Raw genomic sequence first — 22,251 nt, 5'->3', positions numbered from 1 at the left:
TCTGTATCTTTGAAGAGTCTTGACTGGATGCAATACTACAGTACGTATGTTAAAGGTAGGCTCACTAAGAAACCACATTTAGGCTGCTCTAGTGATGGAAATTTACGGGCTTTTAGGTTTGTGTCTGGATGCTGGCTTAAGAAGTAGCCCTGGTGCTACCTAAATATGTCCCCTTTCTTGTTACTCATTTTGTCTAGCTTCTGCTGTTAGCTCATCAAGGCTGGAAAAGTGCTTTATTTGTCATGTCAATCTCATCTTTCAAACTCTGTCATAGCTAGACTAATTTCAGAGAGTTATTTAATGCTATTTAAAACTTGAAAAATCAGAGCATCTTCTCCTACCATCACGGAGTAAAAGGTATGGCAGTGTAAGCAGACTATCCCAACCCACTGTCATCTGTATCCAATATTATTGTGCCCTCATTGTTGCACAGGCTACAACACTGGATTGGATTTCAACTCACATTTCTTTAGGTGTCTCTTAGCTGTAAGAATAGTAATCCTGGCCATGATCCAGAGATAAGAAGAAAAAAATGGAGAATGAATTCCAAATGCTTGGTCGAACTATCCTTTAATTTAGTCACTTGTTTGATTTATAAGTTTTAATACTGGTTAAATTCTTATTAGGGAGTCAAAACAAAATGTTGAGACAGGTTAAAATTATTGACTCAGCATAGATGAACATGGTAACCCTGGCTTTATTTCTTTTCAGAATGTCTGTTTGACTTCGATTACTTATTGTACTTGATTCTGTTAGTATAAGGGATTTTCATGAGCAAAAAAGTAGTAAAATACACATTTATTCCTAAAAGTGAGTGACAAGAGGGTATTTGCAAATATTTTTATGTAAGTAAAAATTCAGCATTGATTGGTTTTTTAGAAAGAACCAACTATATGCTCTGCCTTCTAGAAATTCAATACTAATTTTGAAAATTATTTTGTTTGACAAGTGTCTTGACTTTAGTGGTGTTAAGTGCATAAGCAGATCATTTGTGAGATTGGTCTTGATCACTGAAAGATAAGTTCTCTTAAAAACTACAATCAGAATTCCTGAGTAAAATCTGCAGATATTAATGTGAACATTGTCTTGAAATTAGAACAGATATTGGTATTTCAAGTTGCTAATAACACTAATATATTTTATGTGTAACCACTGGGTCCTGCCTGGGATTCTATACACCCTCCTTTCCATAATTCACATAGAATATTGAGTAAAAAATTGTAACCTGTTGATATATACCCTGTTTTTATGGGTTTCTGATGTGAAGAAGAAAAGGAACACTTTCTACCTTTTTTAAATATCCTACTGAGGAGGCGTTAACAGTGTTTCTCAAAGCTGATAGGAATGAAATTATGATTTTTTTTCTGCACTGGACAAAAATATGCATGGGGAGTAGTTTACCAACATTCAGTGTTCCCCCTGTTTTCTTCTGTGAACATTGCCTTTAATGAAAATTTAGAATAAAAAAACCTGTGGCAAAGCCATCTGTTTACTGGAATCAACGTTTCTTTTACCTGCATACTGCATAGGACACTAAATACATGAAAACAAAATCTGAGACAGATAATGGAGGCTTTCCCACAGGGGCTGGTTTTGTAGGTTGATTCAAGGCTCTCCACCACCCACATTAAAACTGATGCCAAATATTGCAGTTGTTCAGTGAGCTGTTCTCCAGTCATTTATATTTCTCTAATTATGTCCAGGTGCATGAAACTTGTCCAAAGCTTTTGCTTGCATAACTAGTTTAAATATCAATAAAAACCTCCCTTCTTTTTTACAGAACAGAGATTTACACCACAACAGTCTGTAGATGCATGGGATTAGCTTTTTGCTCAGCTGGGGTCAGTCTAGTCTGAGCCACACAAAACTAATCCTGACCTAATCCTGGCAGTGTGAAAACAAGTAAAGGAGTAAATTGAATTGTAGTGTTAAAGATACTTCAGCAGACAGTTTGGGCTAAGTATTTCTAAATGTCTGTAGAAATCATTGACAGGGAAAGGATACTCTCCCATAATTACATGGTTCTCTCCCAGGGATCTCAAATGTGTGGTAAAACCAAGCCCGATTTCTTTGTCTGGAGAAGGAAATATATTATTTTTATTGTATTCTTTTAATTTCATTATGTTCTTTGGCTTCTAGAATGTATATTGATCCAGATGACTTTCCCTACTGCATGATAGATAATAAAATAAGAAGGTGTAAATTTTAGTTCAGACTATTTTGTAAAATTGAAACATAAAGAGCCAGATCCCTGAATGTCCTGATTTGACATCTGAAAACTTTCTTTCCTTTGTAGTCTCTGCAGTAATATATATGCATGTGATGTAGCCAATGTGTATGGTATGTTTCTCTGTGCTTCGCCAGGGAGTGGACAACCTTTCCCTCCAATTTCTTTCTTAGATCCAGAAGAATCAAATGAGTGCTCAAACTTCATAACCAAACTTTAAAAACCTAATATACGTCATAGCAATTAATTGCTTCATCTCCTAAGATCTGTAGAGAGTTTGGCATCTGCCTCATGTTGTGGTTTTCTCTTGTGGCTTTGAAGGGAATCTCGACTTTTAGCATTACAAAAAAACCTTCAGCCACTGTAGGGTCTAATTAGTCACATTTTAGGGCCCATGGATCGTTGCCAGTGAGTAGACAGCAGGGTCAAAAGTCAGGCAGAATGTTCTTGCTCATCTGCTTCAAGGTGTTTTCCAACTCCTGTTTATGACTCTTCAGTGAAGGAAGATGCAGGGGACCTGTTTGTTCTCTTTCAAACTAGGCAGTGAAAGATAAAATAAATTTAAAGCAAATGTGTCACACTTATGTAGGGCAGACTGGTTGAAGCTCTTCTGAAGTCACGTGCCTTCAAGGTTAGTAACAGTGTCATGTTCCACTAGAGGTAAGAATTCCTGTGTGTAGCTGGTCAGTGTATGCGAACTGTTAATGGACTGTAATTATTAACTAAAACAGAAATATTCACTGGGGTTTGTTTTGTTCTCTTGGTTTTTCCCCCAGAAGTAGAAAAGACCAAATGCCAGCATGAACGGGAAGTAGCTCTTGGCAGTGGAGGTGCTTTCTTCCCAAGGGATGTAAGAGTTGGTCACTTCATTCCCCAGTGTGATGAGCATGGGAATTACCTACCCACACAGTGCCATGCTGGCAGTGGATATTGCTGGTGTGTGGATAGGGATGGAAATGAGATTGATGGCACCAGAAGCGGTCCAGGAGTCCGACCACCATGTAAGTGGCTGAAGCAGTTGTTTCTTGGGAGTATCTCTTCATCTGAGTGCACTGTCTCCCAAATGCGGGGCTTAGTCCTTCCCCGAGATACAGCACTGACTTGGAGCGATGCAGATTTCTGCTGTCCCATTGTGGTATGTCTCATGCCCTTCATGACCCCAACACACACTTTTCCTTCAGTCAGGGCATCTGGACAGCTGTGGTGAGCTTCTGAATAAGAAGGTTTTCTAGCTTCTTCTTTGCCTTGAAACGGTGGGAGGCCCAGCTAGTCTCTGCCCTCTGGGAGCTGTAATGGCTGACTTGCCTCAGGAAATGAAGGATGTTCCTTCCTACATCTTCCTCACTTCAGCTGCAAAATAAGATAGATTTTTCTAAACATTTGAAGCAAAGAGCAATTACAGAGGCAAACATGAAAAGACCTATTATGTCAATTGGTCCTTCTCTTTCAGCCAAGGGGAAAATTTCAGAAGCTTTCTGCATCTGATTATAGTTATTAATGTCTGCTTATAGGGCTGTTTCCTTCTTAGAGGTCTGACTGTAATTGTGTCTCTGCAAATAATAAGGAACTTTGTTGTGCTATACAAGCTAATTTTTTGCCCATCTGTTTCCTTTTCTGTTAACAAGGTCTGAGCACAGCCGCTCCCCCTGTAGTTGTTGGGCCCTCTGTTCGACCAGACACGGTACCTCTGCCGCCAGGAACGCACTTGCTTTTTGCCCAAAGTGGTAAAATTGAACATGTTCCGCTAGAGGGAAACAATATGAAGAAAAATGGTGCAAAAGCCCTCTTGCATATTCCAGTAAGTAATTTACTATACTATGTCCATATTTTTTAGAAGATCTCCTGACAAAGATGAAAGTTATTGTTTGTCTGCATACGTCGATAATTTAAGTTGAAAACACAATTTTTACTCTTCATTAAAATTTCAGTATCCCACCAATTTGATACTGAAAATTCCTGATCTGACTAGTTTAAAAAATCTTAAACCTAAGGTATAGAAAAAATAATTACTTCCTTTTAAAGAATGGCTCACAATAGATCACAAGGCAAAAATCTAATCTCACATGCCTCCAGCAGCACATGTCTTCATGTAAACTACTGTCTATTCACACTTCTATTTACTTTCTGGCTCTGGTATAAAAGTTTAGGAAACCTACAATATCAGTAGGTGGAGAAGCTCCTTTTTCCATTCCTACTCCCTCAAAGTTTTTTCCTAAGTCTTAATCTATTCCTGTTTTTCAGTCAGTTGTCTCCACTTCTTGGCTGCACATATATTTTTCTTTCTTCTTTTTTTTTGCTTCCTTCCCCATGTGTAAGCCCAGTGGGTGGTAGATCTTTTTCCCATGCTTGTTTCTACCATCTTGAGAATCTTTTTTCCTAGAAAATGACTTCCTGATGCTGAGAACCTCTCTTTTCCACCACCTGTATCACATGCGAGCCCTTTTCACTGGCAGTTTGATCACATTAATTTGTTTTGCCCAAGGCCTAGGTTTTTTTCTTTTTCATTCCAGTGTTGCTTTATTTAAAATAGATGGCAATATCAAGTAGCATGCTGATCTTTTTTTTTTTCTTATATATTATACTGAGTAGCTAGTAAATCAAATACTGGCTAAATTACACAGATTCACTTCATTAAATAGTACCATAAATTGCTGTGATGTATGGTCAAAATCAAGGTTTTGTCCCTTATGTAAAATTCTGCTGCAATAACATGAAAAAAATTAAAATGCAGTATAAAACATGGTGCAATAAGGCTGAAGGTAACATGATTCTGAATACTGTCATTATTTACTTGATCTAACTTAAATTCATTAATTAGAAGTATCTTAAGGAAAGAACTTCCAAGAGATAAGATGCAATTTTTTCTTGAAGCTTTCAATTGAAAGGAAACTTAAGGTCTCTGCTAGCACTGTTGACTTTGTGTTGTCTGTTTTGTGTATTTGAAAGTGGTACCAGAGGTGTTTATACTGTTTAGCAACCCACAGAATTTAGGTACAGTGATGAATAAGTGCATCTGTTTTAATTCATGGGTTTGGAACATCTTTCTAAAAAGCTGTGTTGCGAAAGCAGCAACAGTGACAGACCTGGGAATCCAAGTGCAATTGTTGCTTTTCCCTGATAGTCCCTTTGATTTGCCTGGCAGGGGAGTTTGAGCTCTAAGCACAAACTCTAATCCTATCTTCTTTCTGCCTGAAAAATTACATATAAATGTTTCTTGTTACTGAGAATATTGTTTCCATGACAATGATTTATGTAGTACTTGTTTAGGCTAACTTTTATTTTAAAACCTTACTTTGCTAGAACTTTTTAGAGTCAAATAGTGCTACATAGGAAGTGTAGCCATAATGCATGACTTGGATGTCAGTGCAAGCCAGATTTGATGGAAGTCGTTATTCCCCCTTAAAGGGAAAGAATGAGAGGAAAAAGGTACAGGAAGGGGTGACACAGTAAAATGCCAACATGAACTTTTTTTAGATGGGAATGCAGGTGAAGCTGTAGAAGTCAGACAAACTTTTCAGTGTATCTCCAATGCTTCTTTAAAATAATGGTGAATGATGTCTGATAGTTAAAAGGGACTTTCAAAGTATTTTTCTAAGATATTTGACCATGTTGCCCAATTATTTTCTTGGCCTTTCCTCCCCATTTCCCACCTTTCCTCAAGAATTTTGTTTCTTCAGGCTTGAGACTTAAAAGCATAAGCTAATGCTGCTGATGAGTAGCTGTTGTTTATCCTAAGCTGATCTCACTTGCCTGTTGTCCAACAGGACAAAGTTGTTATTGGAGTTGCTTACGACTGCGTGGACAAGGTGGTTTATTGGACAGACATCAGCGGCCCCTCGATCAGCAGGGCCAGCCTGCATGGTGGGGAGCCAACAACCATAATCAAAACAGGTAACAGCAGAAGATTCTTCCTCTAGGAACAGTATTAGACTTGAATTTAGTAATATGTAATTCCTAGGTGTTGTCTGAGCTGACTAAGTGTTGCGTTTATTCATTTACATGGAATACCATTGGAGGGTGTCTGATTTTTGTTCTGGCAAGCAAGGCAGGTTCTGGATGGCTGAGATTTTATGACATGTAGTATTTTGTTTTCTCTCCTGAGCTCTACCTGTTAGCTGCCTGCTCTGCTGAGAAAGGAATGGTGAGCATGGAGGCTGAAGAGAACTCCTGCTCTCTCTTCCTTGGCTTGGGGATCAAACAGCTGAAGAGTTGTTAGAAACCATTTCAGCTGTGGTTTTCTCATGCCTGCTACTCAAGTGAGCATGGAAAGTGAGTAAAGCCAACTTGTTTGGTTTTTACCCTTTGTAGTTGTTCAAGGATTTGAGAATTAGACTAGAAGGTATTGTGGAGTTAGTGCTTATCCAGTTTTTATCTTGTTCTTGCATTCTTTCCTTCAAGACTGCAGGTCACTGCAATCTGTGTTCATTTTCATTAGAAGGGTTAAGTGCAAGCCCATGCATCTTGGATGTTAAACCCTGTTATTGAGTGGAAAGGGCTGAGGGGTAGGACAGGTTTAGAGAATAAAGTGGGGGAGGTGTCATTAAAAAAAAAAAACAACAGCAAGGGTAGCTGGAGGCACATTTTAAATACTAGTATCCTCAAGATCCTAGAACACCTGGGAAGTCAAGGTACTGGAAGAGGTCACCTTTGCTTTGAATCCTTTGCAGACATTGTTAAACTTTTAGAATTATTTTAGAAAAATGATCAGCCAGTTATAAAACTCTGCAATAAATTTGGCTTAGTTTTCTTTGGATGTGTAAAGAATCACTTCTTTTGTGCTTTGGAATGGTCAGTTTGTGAGACTCCATTCAGGCTCTTAGGGACAGCAGATAGATGGGGGTGGCTTGGATCCTAGCATTGTCCTAGGAAGGAAAAAGGGAGAGCTTAAGGCCATCCTTAAGCATTCTAGCAGTTATGGAACTTCATATTTCTGTACCGCTTGATGGCTGAGGTATTTTGTATGACTTCTTCCATCCCAACATACTTAATAGGAAAGGGACTCTAACCTGCAGTGCAATCCTGAGCTTGCCTGTGCAAATCAGAAACTCTGCAGGGAAAAGATTTTTGCTTTAATGATTTTTTTTCAGAATCTGGACTTTTAAAAATGAGGAAAATTGCTATGGCTAAAAACTCTATATGGATATGAATGTCTGTCTAATGAGAGTGTGTGTAGGCATTAAAATTCTTGCAGTGTGTAAAATGTTGGAAAATTATTTGTGAAGGCTTTCAGCTGAATTTGATTGATTATTTAAGGTAATTCAAGATGTTTCAATGCCACATGGAACCCTCATAAGTTTTATCTGCTATAAAAAATATTGTAAGTATGAAGCTTTCTCATGAATTCTGTTGTTCTGTTGGTTGCATAGGATGTGGATGCTTTTCCTGAAGAGACTGGGAGACATGTTGCACTTTAGTTTTGGTGTATTAATGGACATTTCAATAAGGATTTAGATCAAAATAATATTGAATATTCAACATTCTAACGTGTATCTTCTATGCGGGCCAAAACTGAAACTTTCAAATTTCATTAAATAGGAAAATGCCTCCTCCTCAGAAGACTTATGAGAATTTTTTTGTTTTGTTTTGATCTTTTCCTTCTCCCTCCTGTGAGCTCCAGCTGCTTTCTTGAGTTCATGCGTATTTCTGTGGAATGTACTACATTTTTGGTTGGTTTTTTATAAAGCTCTTGTGATCCAAGTTGTGCTGCTTTGCAGAAACACTGTTTAATTGTGGAAGCCCCATCCAGTTCTCCTTTATCCCTGCAGCTGTGGCAGCAGGTTAGGAAGCAGAGCTTTCCTTTGTAGTAATTGCTTAAAGTCTTATCAGCTGTGTGTGTCTCTGCAAACCTGCCCTCAGGGACAGAGCGTGTGACTCTATCAGGCTTGATGACAATATAGCAGGAACATATTTGTGCCTCTGGAAAGACTGGTGATTAATGAAGCTTTGAAATATTCCCTTACCCCTCCCTCCATGGGGGATAGTTTTTTCTGGCTCATTATCAGCCACACAGAAGAGACATTTACTTTAAGACTTCTCTAAATCTCCTACATATAGCTGACATAAGGAAATTGAAACAAGGAAACTAGTCAGGGAGCAGGGGCTCCTGGGAATCAATGACAGCAAATCTTTTGCCTGCTACTGTCTTCTGTTTCCTAAAAGAGTCTGGGAGCTCCTCCATTAGCATTTAGTCAGTAATCTTCTGATCCCAGACACTGGGGACTGTTGTACTCAAAATGAGGCCACTCTCAGCAGACTCTGCCATTAGCAAGGAAAGAAGTAGGATCATTTGAGGGTCTGAAGTATATGTGAGGTGGTTTCTTGCAGCTGACAGGTTTAGCTGCACAGAAGCACTTAGAGAAATAAAGACCATCAATGTGAAGTCAGTATAACTGAGTCAAAGTGCCTTCAGGAGGAGTAAAGAAATGCCTGATTAAAATTTACTTTCTTGCCCATCACCCCTCCCCTCCGGCCATGAGCTGTGAGTCAGAAACAATGAGATACATCTTGTTTGTTCCTTTCCACCTCTTCAGCAATTAATGTAAACTTAAAATGTCATGTGTGTAGATAAAGTGCAATCCACTTGAGTGGGAGAGCAGAGGATGCTTGAACTATTGTGCAACTGTTACTCACAGCAACATCACAGTAGCAAAGTCGAGAGAGCCCTATGTTCTGATGTTCTGGGCCAAGTGCCTTTTCTCCAGAAAGGTTGTTTGTGTCACATAATGTTTGTTTAATGGCTGTCAGTGAATAAACCTAAGAAATAAAAGAAGGCTTAAGGCCTACATTCCATTCAGTGTGTAGATCAGCATTTGAAAGGTGCTTTTTTTTAAACAGCTGGCTGGTATAAAGGGTCACTTTGCCTCTTTTGGGGAGTGACCATATAAAATTCTTTCCTTTTTTTTTTTTTTTTGGAACTGAAATTGAATGAAAATAGACTTCTTTTTTTTTAACTTGTCTTTGGCTTCCTTAAATTCCTCACAGCCTGCCTGCTCTTTTTCAATGGAACCTTGAAAAAAACAGAGCAGTTTCTCATAGAGGCTGAATTAAGCTTTATAATTTTTTTCTGCATTCTGCATCCAAGTTAGAAATTACTGATGCTAGAGCAGTAAGGTCATTATCTGCTATTTCCTGTTGCTTTTGGAACAACTAACTGTCCAAGAAAAACTGTGCTCATATTGTGCTAAAATGTGTTCCAAAAAGAATAGCTCTGCAAAACCAAGAACTGGATCTAGATTGCATCAGTTAGTTAATATCATTGTCTCTCGTGTTTAGAGTTTGATTTGTTTAATTGCTGCATCACTTAGCATAAATTCAGTTGTCAGAGAGGTGTCATGTATGCTGGTACTAAAGAAGGAGAAATATTAAGGGTTAAAAAATCAATTTTATGGCCTTCTAAGTATGGTAGAATAAGATTTTGACGGTGTCTGCTGTTCCTTTCTCTGTTATAAACGCCTATGTTTGCCCCTCCAAGTACAATTTCTTTGTGTGGCAAGTTTGTTCTGCATGGAACATCTCATTTTATGTCTTTATGAGAGTTTTGTGTATTTAAACTTTCAGGTAAAATGCGTGCTCCTCTTCCAATTGATATAAAGTAGCTTTGGTTGGACCACAGCCAGAACACTGAAGAAAACTTATTTCTTCTAAAGGTTATCCTTATGCAGCATTGAGGCTGACAGAGTGTATTGGGAATAAATATAATACCTAGGAATGTTTTTCTCTGTTCTCCTGCAGACTTGGGAAGCCCTGAAGGGATAACTGTAGATCATCTAGGTCGCAACATCTTCTGGACTGACTCTCAGCTGGATAGAATAGAAGTGGCCAGGCTGGACGGGCGGCAGCGTCGCATCCTTTTTGACACTGGTTTGGTGAACCCCCGAGCAATTGTTGTGGATCCTGTGAGAGGGTATGGATGTGTTGTCAAGAAACATGTGCAAAGCTTGATTTTATTTATCTGGTTATTTAGTGACCTGTGTTCCATGCAGAACCCCAGTGATGGAGTAAGGCTCTGGGTTCAGGTCAAGATCAGGGACTTCCATCTTATAGTAAATTGTGTGTGTGTTAAGGAGTAAACAACGAAGACGCCATTGAGGGGCTGTGCATATTCTCAGGCACAGAATGTACATCCAAGGGAAAAACATCCTACCATTAAAAAATGGCTATTAATAGTAAAACATCAGAGAGTTAATGGCCCTCTCTGGGGATCTCTGCTGAGGATAAACTATTCTGATTCCATTGTGTGTTGCTTACTTGGTACACTGAAAAGAAAAATATTGTTTCAAATGGGTCCCAAATGTATGCCAAATACTCTTCCTTTAGCCTGAGCAGACATGGGAAGTGAGATGAAGAACTCGAAATGTAGATGTACATTTTGAACGGCCCTCAGACTGTTGCAATTTAAGTCTTTTTACTGGCATTTTGATCATAAGCTAAACAATGGAAGGAAGCATTTCTTCCTTTGTCAGTGCTTGCTCCTTTTGTTTTTGATGGAAGTATTTTTGCTACGCTTTTACTACACTTTTTTGATTTCTATATCAAAGTGCAATATGGCCCATCTTATTTATTTAAATTATTTAGGGGCTGTATGTTGCTTATGTGTTCTCAGCACTTTCTTAATTACACCAATCTTTTGAGATAAGTCCTGTCTTAACTCTAGCCTTTTTCTTCTTCCTAAGAAACTTGTACTGGACTGACTGGAACAGAGAAGCTCCTAAAATTGAAACTTCATACATGGATGGCACAAATAGAAGAATCCTTGTTAAAGATGATCTTGGGTTACCAAATGGACTGACATTTGATCCTTATTCCTCAGTGCTGTGCTGGGTAGATGCAGGTAAAGGAGGGCTAAAATATTTCTTTGTAATAGTAGTAGTGTAAGTATATCCAATCCTGAAATTATGCACAGCCATAGCTTCTGGCTTTAATGATTTATTCATTGCTGTTCACATGAGAGTGTGTGCAAGCTAAAGGATTTCAATTCTGATCACAAAACTCTCTAGGAATGCAACAGATCTATGTCTTTATGTCTTGTATGTGGCTATTTTTTTTACGTAGTGCTTAGGGCTTTGTAGAAGTTCTTAGTTTAAGACTAGAGAAAACCACAGATTTATCTAATCTGTCTTCCAGAATGTCATCCTGGCACTATTGTTTTAAGGCCTGTAACCTGAGGCCAAGTCTGGCTTATATTTGACTGAAGCAAGTCTTGAAAAAGCAGTGCACACAAAAGATCAAGGGATCAAAGTTCTGCCACAAACCCATTGTTAGTTTTGTGACAGTGAGTAGAAGGGAAGAGTGCTTTTAATTGTAATTTAATTTTTATCTTTTGGGATCTTGCTGTCTTTCACCCTGTAGACTCTGGCAGGGATGTCTTCCTTTGGAGGTGCTTTTACACTTCAGGTCACCTTTCAAATTTTGGATGAATTAAAATGGCCAGGCGCTCTTTTTCACTGTAAGACACTTTCTCCAACCTTCAACCTTTTGCTATCTCTAGTTACTTTCTCTCTCTTCCAGTCTTGTTGTCACGTTTGCATCTTCTCCTTTTTTGTATAATTCTGAAACACTTTACTGAAGAAAAACCTCCAGGTGTTTACATTCATTAGCAGTGTTCCCAGCCTGCAGTGGCTTTGCAGCTAGATCTTTTTGCACCCTATTTGCATCTATGAGTTAGAAGTTCTTCCTGCAGTTTCACCTTCATGGCCCAGCCCAACAAATATTTCAGGAACATGCTCACCAAACTTTTCAAAAATGTCTTCCAGAGGAGGAGAAACAAGTAAATGGCTGAAGTATCCCTCCAGAATGGAGGAAGCCTTCTGTCAGCTTCCACACCAACCTGAGGATTCTGGAATCCATAGCAGGAATCTCAGCTTGTGAGCATTGGCCATGGCTGCCTGGGACATCTGTGTTTCTTTAACTTCAGTGGCGTGCTGAGTAGCAATAGCACTGGAGTACTTATCCGTTTAGTTTTTGGCACGTGCACACGTGACACGGAGGAAGGTTTTGACTAAGCAGCACACTGAAAGATTTCCAGGACTTTCCACCCTGTTCATGGCTGCATATTTGTGCTTGTCTTTCATCCCTGATGAGAGCTCTCTTGTTCTGATTCAAAGGCTTAATTGTTTCACTACATGCAGGTACCAAGAGGCTGGAATGCATGAACCCTAATCAGCTCGGTAGACGAAAGATTGTTGAAGGGATTCAGTATCCTTTTGGTGTTACAAGCTATGGGAAGAATTTATACTATACAGACTGGAGAAGGTATGTTATCTGCTAAAGAAATTATGGAGTACTTTTATATTTTTTTTTCTCCTTGGTAGAAACTGAAGCATATACTCCATTTCTCATGCCTGACCTCTCACACATTCCTGTTTTGTTGCTTTCCTGGCAATAGCTGATGCAGGGTGGAGTGGATATGTAGAGCTGACCTATTGATGCTGCCAGTTAACTGAGTTTTCACTTTTTAGCATAGTGATTTGTCCTTGAAGAAAATGCTTTTAACACTGAACATTCTTGGGAAAGGAGTGGGCAGTAACTTGTTTCTCTTACAGCAGCTGCATTGTAGAGGGCAGATGTTTCATCACTCTCAGCTTTCTATGCCCTTTATTATATGAATGTTCAATCAAAAATAAGGGAAGAAAAGTGTTCACTATCTTGATGACACTTTCTTTATCGCAAATGCTCTGAAATGTTGCCATATGAACAAGACTTAGAGGTTTACTTTAACTTCTGGGAAAAAAATCCAGTCCCTGCATTTTAAAATAAATATTTTTACTTGATATCAATGGTTTTATGGGCTCTATCAGAAAACTTACCCAAATGCCTCTATCAATTGCAGAAGCAGTAGCTATTACTGTGGGAGAATTTCCAAGTTAGCACTTCCCAGATGTTAATTTCTATTCTAGAACAGGCTTGAGGAACAGTATGCTACAGGTCTGTCATTTGACTGCCCTTTTATACTTAGGAAGGAAGGATTGCTTATGACTAGCTCTATTCCTTCTGGAGATCAGGCTCCACCTAAAACACATCATTTTCCATAATTGTTATGCTTAATAGCTGCAATGTCAACTATACCACAGTACTTGTCAGAGGGACAGAATATGAAAAGCGTGCCAAAACTACCAACACATGCATCCCTCCTGTAGAGGGACACTGTGCTGTACTGGAAATACCTTCAAAATTATTAAGGTGTCTCCCTGATAAATTTCTGCATAGAGTGAAGGTCATAACATACTGGGTTTGTCCAGGAAAGGTGATGTCTTGGTGGATTTTACTTCTGGTATCTCTTCCTAATTGTAAAAAAGAAGCAACTTCAAATTTTTCTCCACTTTTGGTTTTGTTTTGTTTTTTTGACTGGTTGATTGAGTTTGTTTTTGGTTGTTTTTGGGGGGGGCTTTTTGTTGTGTTGTTTTGTTTTCCCCTATGCTTTCACCTTCATCTCACTTCTGTATATTTTCTTCTGCACGTGGCAGGGATGCTGTTGTAGCAGTGGATCGCACGATTTCATTAGAAAGTGATAACTTCCAGCCTCACAAGCGCTCACGACTGTACGGAATCACCACAGCCTTTGCTCAGTGCCCAGGAGGTAATCCAGATGATTCTTGAGTTTTTACAGCTGTGTAACACTTTACTGTATAAATGAACTTAGTAGCAGCTCCCATTTATAAGCTGCGAACTGATTTGGGTAGTGAAGATTTAGGTTAGTGCTTAGATTTCTGTCTAGTAAGAAATTAAAAACCCTCTAGTTTCTTTTCCATAAAAGCAGTTGTTGTAGTTCCCACATGAAACCAGACCTGGAGGGGGAGAAGGGGCTCGTTCTGCCCTTTGTGAAAGGATGTGTATGATTAAGATGGGCATCTGACCTGGCAGAAATGCTAATGTATCATCTTCTAAATTGAATGCTATATTCGTGGCTAGGGTCTTATTCACTTACTAAGTTTAAACTACAGAAATATTATGGTCTTTCAGATGTCCTTAATAAGATCCAGTGTTTTTCAAAATGGAATGTTCAGAAAACAGCAGGTGGTAGAGTGGCTGGACTGAGCTGGCCCTTTTGCTCTGTTGAATGTGAAGTTTTCCAGATATGCTATTGAAAAGAGGAAGAGAGGAAGCTGATACCCTTGAAATATAACTTGGTTTTTGTGAAGCAGTATCACTGTGCAGTTATGTTGTTCTTAACAAATCACAGGAGAAACATTTGCTGGTTTTTATTACAATATGTCTGGAATTACAAGAGTTGTGCTATTTTTACTTTGGGACTAAAAAAAACCCTTAGAATTGTTTCTCTTCAAATTACTCAATATATGCAATAAAAAACAATTTAGTGCAGGTTTTGGCTCAGAGCTTAAAAATACATACAAATGTCATGATTAAGAAATCAGTTATATTGTTATTACTAGTTAATTCACTGGTCCATTTTGGTAGGGAGTGTAAAATTTAACAATATTTTGTCCTCTGAGTATATGCTTATACCTATAATATTCAGAATCTTGGTGTAATTTCTTTCTTTGTCTTATGTCTGTTTCAAGTGGTTTTCTGGATGGATGCCTTTCCTCTCTGATCCACTGCTTCTGACTCTGGCTTCTCTTTCATGTCACTCTTTAACATTAACACTTTCCCAACCACCCAATTCATTTGCGTTTGTTTTCATGGATCATTCCTCTGTCTTTGTACGATTGTTATCTGAGGATGATGTCCTGTAGCATTGTGGACTTTGTCCTCACATTGCACCTCTGTATTTACTCACTCACTTCATTCTTATATCTTGTGACCATGTGGCCAGTTTATGAAGAGTATTTTAGGAACAGCCCACTTGATTCATGCTGCCTCTTTCACTCTGATATCTTGATCTTTCTTTCATGTGAATGTCAAGTTGACACAAGGAATACGGTGACTCTTATCTCCCCAAAGCAAAGTTTTCTTCCACTCCTAATCTCATTATGGCTTGTTTCACTAGCATGGCCATAAATCTTAACATCTCTTGAGCATGTCTGTTTCAGATTTTATTGTGGGTGTGCATTTGCTTTTCTCTAAGGTTTTGCATCTGTTTTTTTCCAGGACATAACTACTGTACGGTGAATAATGGTGGCTGTACTCACCTCTGCTTGGCTACCCCCGGAGGCCGCACTTGCCGCTGCCCTGACAACACAGTTGGAGTAGATTGTATAGAAAGAAACTGAGCATTTAAAATAAGCTTTAGAGCAGCAGACACCTTTTGGAAATGTGCTGTAAACAATTCACTCCAATCAACACAATCAGGCCCTAAAGATAAGTGCTCCATGCTGCTGACAGCAAGCCACAATGCACATATGCAGACACACATACACACACACACAGAGGCTGTTTTTGTAGCTGTTAAGTAAGACAGAGCTGCCCAGGCTGGATCCAAACTCACCTTATTTCTTGTAAAATTATCTCTTTGCTTTTAAAGGTAAATGTTGGAGGCCTTAGTTGCGTCTGCCCCAGATAAGGAGGATGTGTCTCTTGGCAAAATTGAAATAACAAAACACAGAAGAGAGTAAGGAGAATGGAACTACTCAAATCCTGAGACTGAGTTGTACCTTGGCATGAGCAGCAGTTTTCTGCAGAAGTGGTATGGTTAGCCCATCATATATGTGGCTGGGCTTATCTTTAGCTGAGAATAATCAGGGGTCCCAAGATTGAACAGTTGAGGGGGAATACCCAGCAATAGCACATATTTACTGCCCAACCACGTTCCGTCTCACTACTGGTCCTTCCACTTCAAAAACTTGAATCTCAACTTTTGACTTCTGTACTACAGAAGTATTTTATCCATGTGTTGTAAGGATTATAATTCTTACCCTGGCTCATGTGATCCTTTTCTACAGCACATGATTTGTTATAGATAATCAACACTGTTTAGTGGATATATTTGCGGTTTTTGTTAGATTTTAAGAGATTTATCTTTCTTCTGTTTGAGGTGGATTCCTGAATAGTTCCCTAAAATCCACTAAACAAAATTTAGATATTTTGAACAATTGCTGATAGGTCATCAAAGAATGGATGTTGATTCAATGGGAGACAAGTGGTTTTAAAGAGATAGTCACATTTGTTTTCTGAGAGGTTTTAAAATAGTATTTCTGTGTTTGATCCTATAAGCCTCAAAGTGGTCTCTGAATTCTATCGTAGCAATCTTTCTTCTTTAGCAAACCATGCTATGCCTTTTTATAGACCATAAGAAACCATGGCGGTTAAAATCTGATTTTCAGAAAGCTCACCTCTGGTTTGGTGCTTAAAAGAAAAAATATACTGATGCCCCATTTATGTGCCAGTGTTCAGGAACAGCAAAAACAGTGTTCTGAAAATTAAAGTGAAGTTGATATTTTCATCATCACCAGTAAGTTTGGAGAGGGAAAATCTAAATGCATACTTACATGTCAAATTAGCAGAATAAATCTGGAAGTGAAGTTTGGTTTCCCCACTGTGTTGGGAAGGAAGCTTGCCTGCAAACCAACCTGTGGCAGAGCAAAACAGGGCTTGTGAGGCTCCTGCCAGAGCACATTTCACTGTGTGTCATGATCAGAGCAGTAAGCTAACATCCCCACTTCCTCACTCCCTCTTCAGACACAATGGTGACAGTTTTAAACAGAGCCAATGCTGAGTCTTAACTGTGTGACATCTTCCTCTTTAATTGTATATTTATCATAAAATAACAAAACATATAAACATTTTAAAGATCTTTTTGTATAACTTTTTATAACTCTTAATTCATTCTACTCATACACTTAATCAGGTATGTCTTACTGTAAATATCAAAAATTTGTTGAAATGAAGGTGCTTGATAACTCGTTCTCCAGAAGTATTCACATATCTGGTGAAATATTAAAGTTTACACTCTGTACAGGTATCTGCAGTACAGTCAATAAAAATGGTTGGTTTTTATTTTCTATAAAAAAATGTCATGTCTACAGAAGGAAGTGATATGTGGTGTCTCAAATATATTTTCTTGTTGTGTTCTGGGTTTTAGCTAACTCATATCTAGTGATGGTACTTCTCTTCCAAGATGCAGCATCACGGGGGGAAAAACTGCTGTTGGGGCTTTGTATTCGGGAAGCAGTAGGATACTTCAAAACAAATCCCTATGAGAGTGCTTGAAGAACAGAGGGCTTTCAATTCAGATTGTTTTGGCTGAATCTTTTTGCTGGTTGTAAATTCTTGTTAACCTTTGTCAAGTAAGCATAATTCAGTTATCCCATACTTCAGACTTTTAACAGTGAAAATATGGAAAAAGCACAAGAATAAAAAGGGGGTAGAATTTATCCCTATGCTCAAATGGTACTGGGTTTCTGGGTGATAGGGTGCTTTGCAAGGAGAATACTACTGGGATCCAAAGGGTGGCATTTGGAGTTACAGCAGGAGATTATTGGTGTTCTGTTCTGGGGACTGCACATGGAATTGGACTGCATGGATTGATTTATGGTTTTTTAAATTTATGTTTCTACTTGCATTATGATGGTTAACTTCCTAAACACTAGTCAGCTAATGCTATGCAAATCAATCAGCAATGACAAAGATACCAAGGAAAACATACCTCAGCAGAACTTCTAGTGTTGATGTGTGAGAGTCTGAGTAGTATGTAGCACAAAGAGAAACAGTATTACTGTGGACTGAGTTTTTAGCCTGAGGAACTCAGGTATTGTATCTGGGAGTAGGTAGCACTAAACGAGGGGAAGCTTCAGCAGATCCATGTCAGTGGTGTAGATGTGGCAGTTTGCAAAACTTCAAAGTCTGCACAACTTCAGCATTCCAGTCCCTAGAAACGAGGAACTTTTAAAAAGCTCTAGTGTGATGTTTTGTTTCTCAGTTAATGCTTGTTGTTAAATTCAACTGTTGTAGCTCAATGTCAGTGTGCAGCAAGGACAAAGCTGTTCCCTCAGGGAAGGGAGGCCAGTAGAAGCTGTGGCTTTTCCAGTCACAGACCAGTCCAACTGTACCCCAAGTGAGGCTGACAGTGCCAGTGAGAGTAGCTGGGTTCAGCCAGGGGCCAGAACACCAAGCAGATCTGCAGTGGAAAGAGCAGGTCTGATGTCAAGCTGGGAAACTGAGTCAGGGTCATAGATCATTATCAGGTTTGGGCATAGTGACCAGGATCAGTGATTGCCAGCCAAGTGCACAGTGGTGAGCCAGGTCCACAGCCACACTGGGAAGTTGGCCAGGACTTGAACCAGTAGAGCTCCTGGCTGTGGCGTGGCTCAGGCAAGGACCAGGGTGAGAGCCCCTGCTTTAAAGCAGTGTTTAACAGCAAGAAAAAGGGTTACCTTTGCTGAGAACCCCCAACAGAGCTGTTTGAGGATGAGCATCTGCTGAAGTTCCCTCAAGTTTTCTGCACACCTTTTGTTAACAGGCTGGCCTTGAATAGCCAGCTATGCTGCTGGTGTTGGGTGGTCTCTGTGTGCTGGCACTCCAGAGTTCTCTATTCCTCTATTCTGTTTGCTTTCTCAGTGAATCTTGCTAAATCTTTGGCCTCTAAAAATGATCAGTGGTGCTGAGTTCCTTATTTTAATCATAGTCTGGCCAACAATGTCAACTTTTGATAACATATTTAGCATTATCCACTTGAGGATATTCTTTCTGTATCTACCATGTTTTTCCACTTCATAGTTCACATGTATTTTGGATGCTGAAAATGTGAAGTTTTGATTTCCTTCTTCTAACCCTAGAGAATTAATGGTATCTTTCTATTAGACAGGGTTTTCTCCTGCTGACCTGGGTCTCATTCACCTACTCTGTCCTTTTTCTAACTGTTGCTTGTTGAACGGTTCTAGACTTGCCTCAAGAGCAAGTAGATTTCAGATATATTTTTACATTATGTTTAACGTTAAAGAGATAATGGAAACTATGATGTTATATTTTATTATTTTTATTATTATTATTATAGGCTGGGACTGGTAGTCATATCAGTCTCTGGTTGAAGAAAAGATTCTGTGTAGCTGCAGTTCATGGGTTTTTTGCTACAAAAATCTGTAGATTCCCAGGTTTTGCAGAAATGAAGAAAAATTGCTTCAATGTTTAAAGAAAAGACAAAATACTTCCTAGAGCTATTCCTGAGGTAAGTTAAATGTTTTCTTAAATGCATCTGTTCAGATCTTCCAGCACACATGAATATACTTACTGATAGGATTATTAATGATGTTTACCAATCTTGTAATAGTAGCAAAATAGTGAAACTACTGAAAGTAGGGGTGGCTTCCTTATGGCTTAATTGGATGATTTGGCTACCTTTCCATCTGAAAGGTGTTTGAAAACCTCAACTTTACTCACTTTTTAACTTGCAAATAACCTTCCTCATGGTGAAAATGCAGTGTGGTTTTCTGGAGCTCAGCATCCTGACCAGTGTGTTGTTCCAGTCTGATAAACAGTTTACTCTGCAGTTATCCACTAGCACAGTTTTGTCACAACATATTAGATTTATAACTTGCCTGCATATGATTAAGAATGACAGATGATTACTAGAGGATAATGGCCCCCCCATGGCAGTGTCACAATGCATCAGTTTAACCTATGGTTAAATGCAAACTGGGCCTTTTGCGTAGTATTTAATAATGTAGTCCTTGGAGAATTTGCTGGGAAGGAAAAAAACAAAAAAAGAAAAAAAAAACAAAAAAAAAGGAAGAAAAGACAAAACCAAACAAACAAAAACCAAACAAAAAACAACAACAACAAAAAAACCCAAAAAACCCAAACAAACAAACAAAAAAACAAACCAAGATGTGAAACCAGTATGGCTATAGGGAATACAATTGTGAGAAGACCCCTGCTTGCCCTGTCTATTACCTCCAGAACCCAAGTGTCCAACTGGGGTGTGGCAGGAGATTGTTCATTAACTGATTAAATCACTTTCTTTCTTTAAATTCTAGTCTAATTGAAGTCTGTCCTTTATCTTATAAATAAGTTTAGGACAGCATGGCAGTAAAATTGGTGAAAGGTCAGTGTATTGCATCCTACAAATGTACATATTGATGAGTCTAGAGTTTTGCTTGACACACAAAAGGTTCAGCTGGCAGTGGAATGCAGTGAGTGAGCTTCCCTGCTGCTCTGTGGCAAAGCAGATGGGACTGCAGTAACTTAATGGGGTTTTTAACCAGAAGGATTCTGGAGCTGATGAATGAGGACAAATTGTCATTCCCACAAATAACCAGGATATGCTGTGTTTCAGCTTTGGCTTCTGAGTCTTCAGTATTCACCAGAATCCATTTGGTTTGTGGTGGTGTTGCTCACTCCAAGCAGGCAGTGTTTCCTACCCCATGGGGTGTCTGGAACACACAGGAAGCTCACAGAGGAGCTGTGTAGTGCAGGGCCTTTGGCATGAGGAAATTGGCTGGCTGTACAGATGTCAGTGGGCTGTGGCACAGGGTGCCTCTGGATCTTACCCAGTAACTTGCGCAGCAGCGTTGGGGAAATCTTCCCAGGAACTTCCCAGAGTTATAGTGAAAGGGAAAATGTTGTGGAAGGCAATTGAAGGTTTTATGGAAGTGGATGCAGAAGTGTGTGAAGTTTGGGAGGAGGGGTAAACAATTAGCAAAATGATGGTTGTACTGTGTACTTGAGGTCTTCAGTCAGTTCAGCTGGGTGGGAGACTGAGATGCTAAGTAACTGTGTTACACTGGATTTCAGAAACCTTTCCAGTCTCTTCCTTTCCTACTAGAACCATACTATCCTAGGCACTTCAGGCACTGTTGATTTCAGACCCTGTTCTGTTTGAAGGCAAAACCCAAGAGCAGGAGGTGTTGTTTTATACATCTGTTCTCTGCAGATAAGACACCTAACCAGATAAGCCGACAGTAATAGTCCATCCAGCTCCCACCCACAGGGGAGAGCAGGATGCTGAGCATAGCTTCCCTCATTTCTGACACAGCCCCAGATAACCCTGGTGAGCCACTGCTGGCATTTCATGGTGCAACTGCTCTCTCAAGTTGGTAATCCCAATTAATACCCACCTGCACCACCAGTGCTGGGACTAGGTTCTCTAGCTATGACTGTCTGTGCATATTAACTGTACAGCAAGTGTGTTACAGGGACCTCCTTTAATACCAAACAGCAGCAAAGTACCAGTGTGCTAAGAAGTTGGAAAACCTATCCAGCAGCTTGAATCCAGAGGTCCCTGATGATGATTTGTAAGCATGAGATTTATCCTCTTGCATTGTATTACGGGCAGTCTTATTACTGATTAACATTTGAGAAAATGTATGTCATGTATTTTTAAGGCATTGCATTGTAATTAATAATTTATTTTTAGTGGTCTGTTGTAATTTCAAACATACACATATGGGAGATGGCAAACCACACATTTCATCCTCTTCTAGGCAGAGTGTCCTGCTAGGCTTTTGCTTCCCAAGTGACAATGCGACCATGGCACTGATTTCTTGAAAACAGTACAAGGCTGATATACTGCAATCAATTTCTGTGCTTATATGATTTCTGTAGATCAGTTTTTGTACTGACAGGCCACACTGGCATTTTTATCTGACCTTAACCTGAAGAACCCATGGGTTTTGCTTTTTACGTGTTTCAGCCTAAATCGTGATATGTCTGCTAGATTCTGTACTGTTACACCCAACTAATAAGTCAGAGGGTGACATCTGATATGGCCTCTTGTATCTATCAAATAAAGTGTATTTGGTCCTGGGCCAAAAACATTTGGCATGATGTATCTCCCCCAGACAGACATGTCTGTGCTCTGTCATGGCAGGAAAATGTTCAGTAATGACAGATGTCTGTGTTCTTCATGTGCTTTACCCCAGCTGCCTGTGGTACCCATCTCTCTGCTATGTTTTGCTGATTAATTTTATGGACCTGGAGCCTGGAATTTGCCACAAAATATGTTTTTAATGTTACCCGTTGATTAAGACAGAAAGGAGGAAATTGCTTCTCTTGTGGGATTTATGTGCTCCCTGTGAAAGTTCAGTCCTCACTGGGTGTTCCCTGGAATCCAAGCTTTTCAAGGATAACTTGGTGGTACTCATATTTATCTGTCTGTTTCTTACTTTGTCTGTTAGATTGACTGCCTGTGAGAA

At 39.3% G+C, this 22,251-nt stretch overlaps 1 protein-coding gene across 1 annotated transcript in view; it reads left to right on the top strand.

Annotated features, from left to right (window-relative positions):
- The window catches only part of NID1 (nidogen 1), a 45,306-nt gene extending 26,125 nt beyond the window's left edge, over nt 1–19,181 (top strand). The window contains exons 13-20 of the mRNA XM_030944529.1: nt 3,004–3,228; nt 3,853–4,025; nt 5,992–6,118; nt 9,959–10,130; nt 10,900–11,057; nt 12,355–12,478; nt 13,690–13,802; nt 15,275–19,181. Coding sequence (XP_030800389.1) covers nt 3,004–3,228; nt 3,853–4,025; nt 5,992–6,118; nt 9,959–10,130; nt 10,900–11,057; nt 12,355–12,478; nt 13,690–13,802; nt 15,275–15,396 — 1,214 coding nt within the window. The 3' untranslated portion in view covers nt 15,397–19,181. The remainder of the gene's footprint in view (nt 1–3,003; nt 3,229–3,852; nt 4,026–5,991; nt 6,119–9,958; nt 10,131–10,899; nt 11,058–12,354; nt 12,479–13,689; nt 13,803–15,274) is intronic.
- Nucleotides 19,182–22,251: the final 3,070 nt, after the last annotated feature.

The sequence above is a fragment of the Camarhynchus parvulus genome, chromosome 3 (assembly GCF_901933205.1).
Source record: "Camarhynchus parvulus chromosome 3, STF_HiC, whole genome shotgun sequence".
Taxonomy (NCBI): domain Eukaryota; kingdom Metazoa; phylum Chordata; class Aves; order Passeriformes; family Thraupidae; genus Camarhynchus; species Camarhynchus parvulus.
Note: the sequence above shows the minus strand (reverse complement) of the source record. Positions and strands in the feature narration are given on the sequence as shown.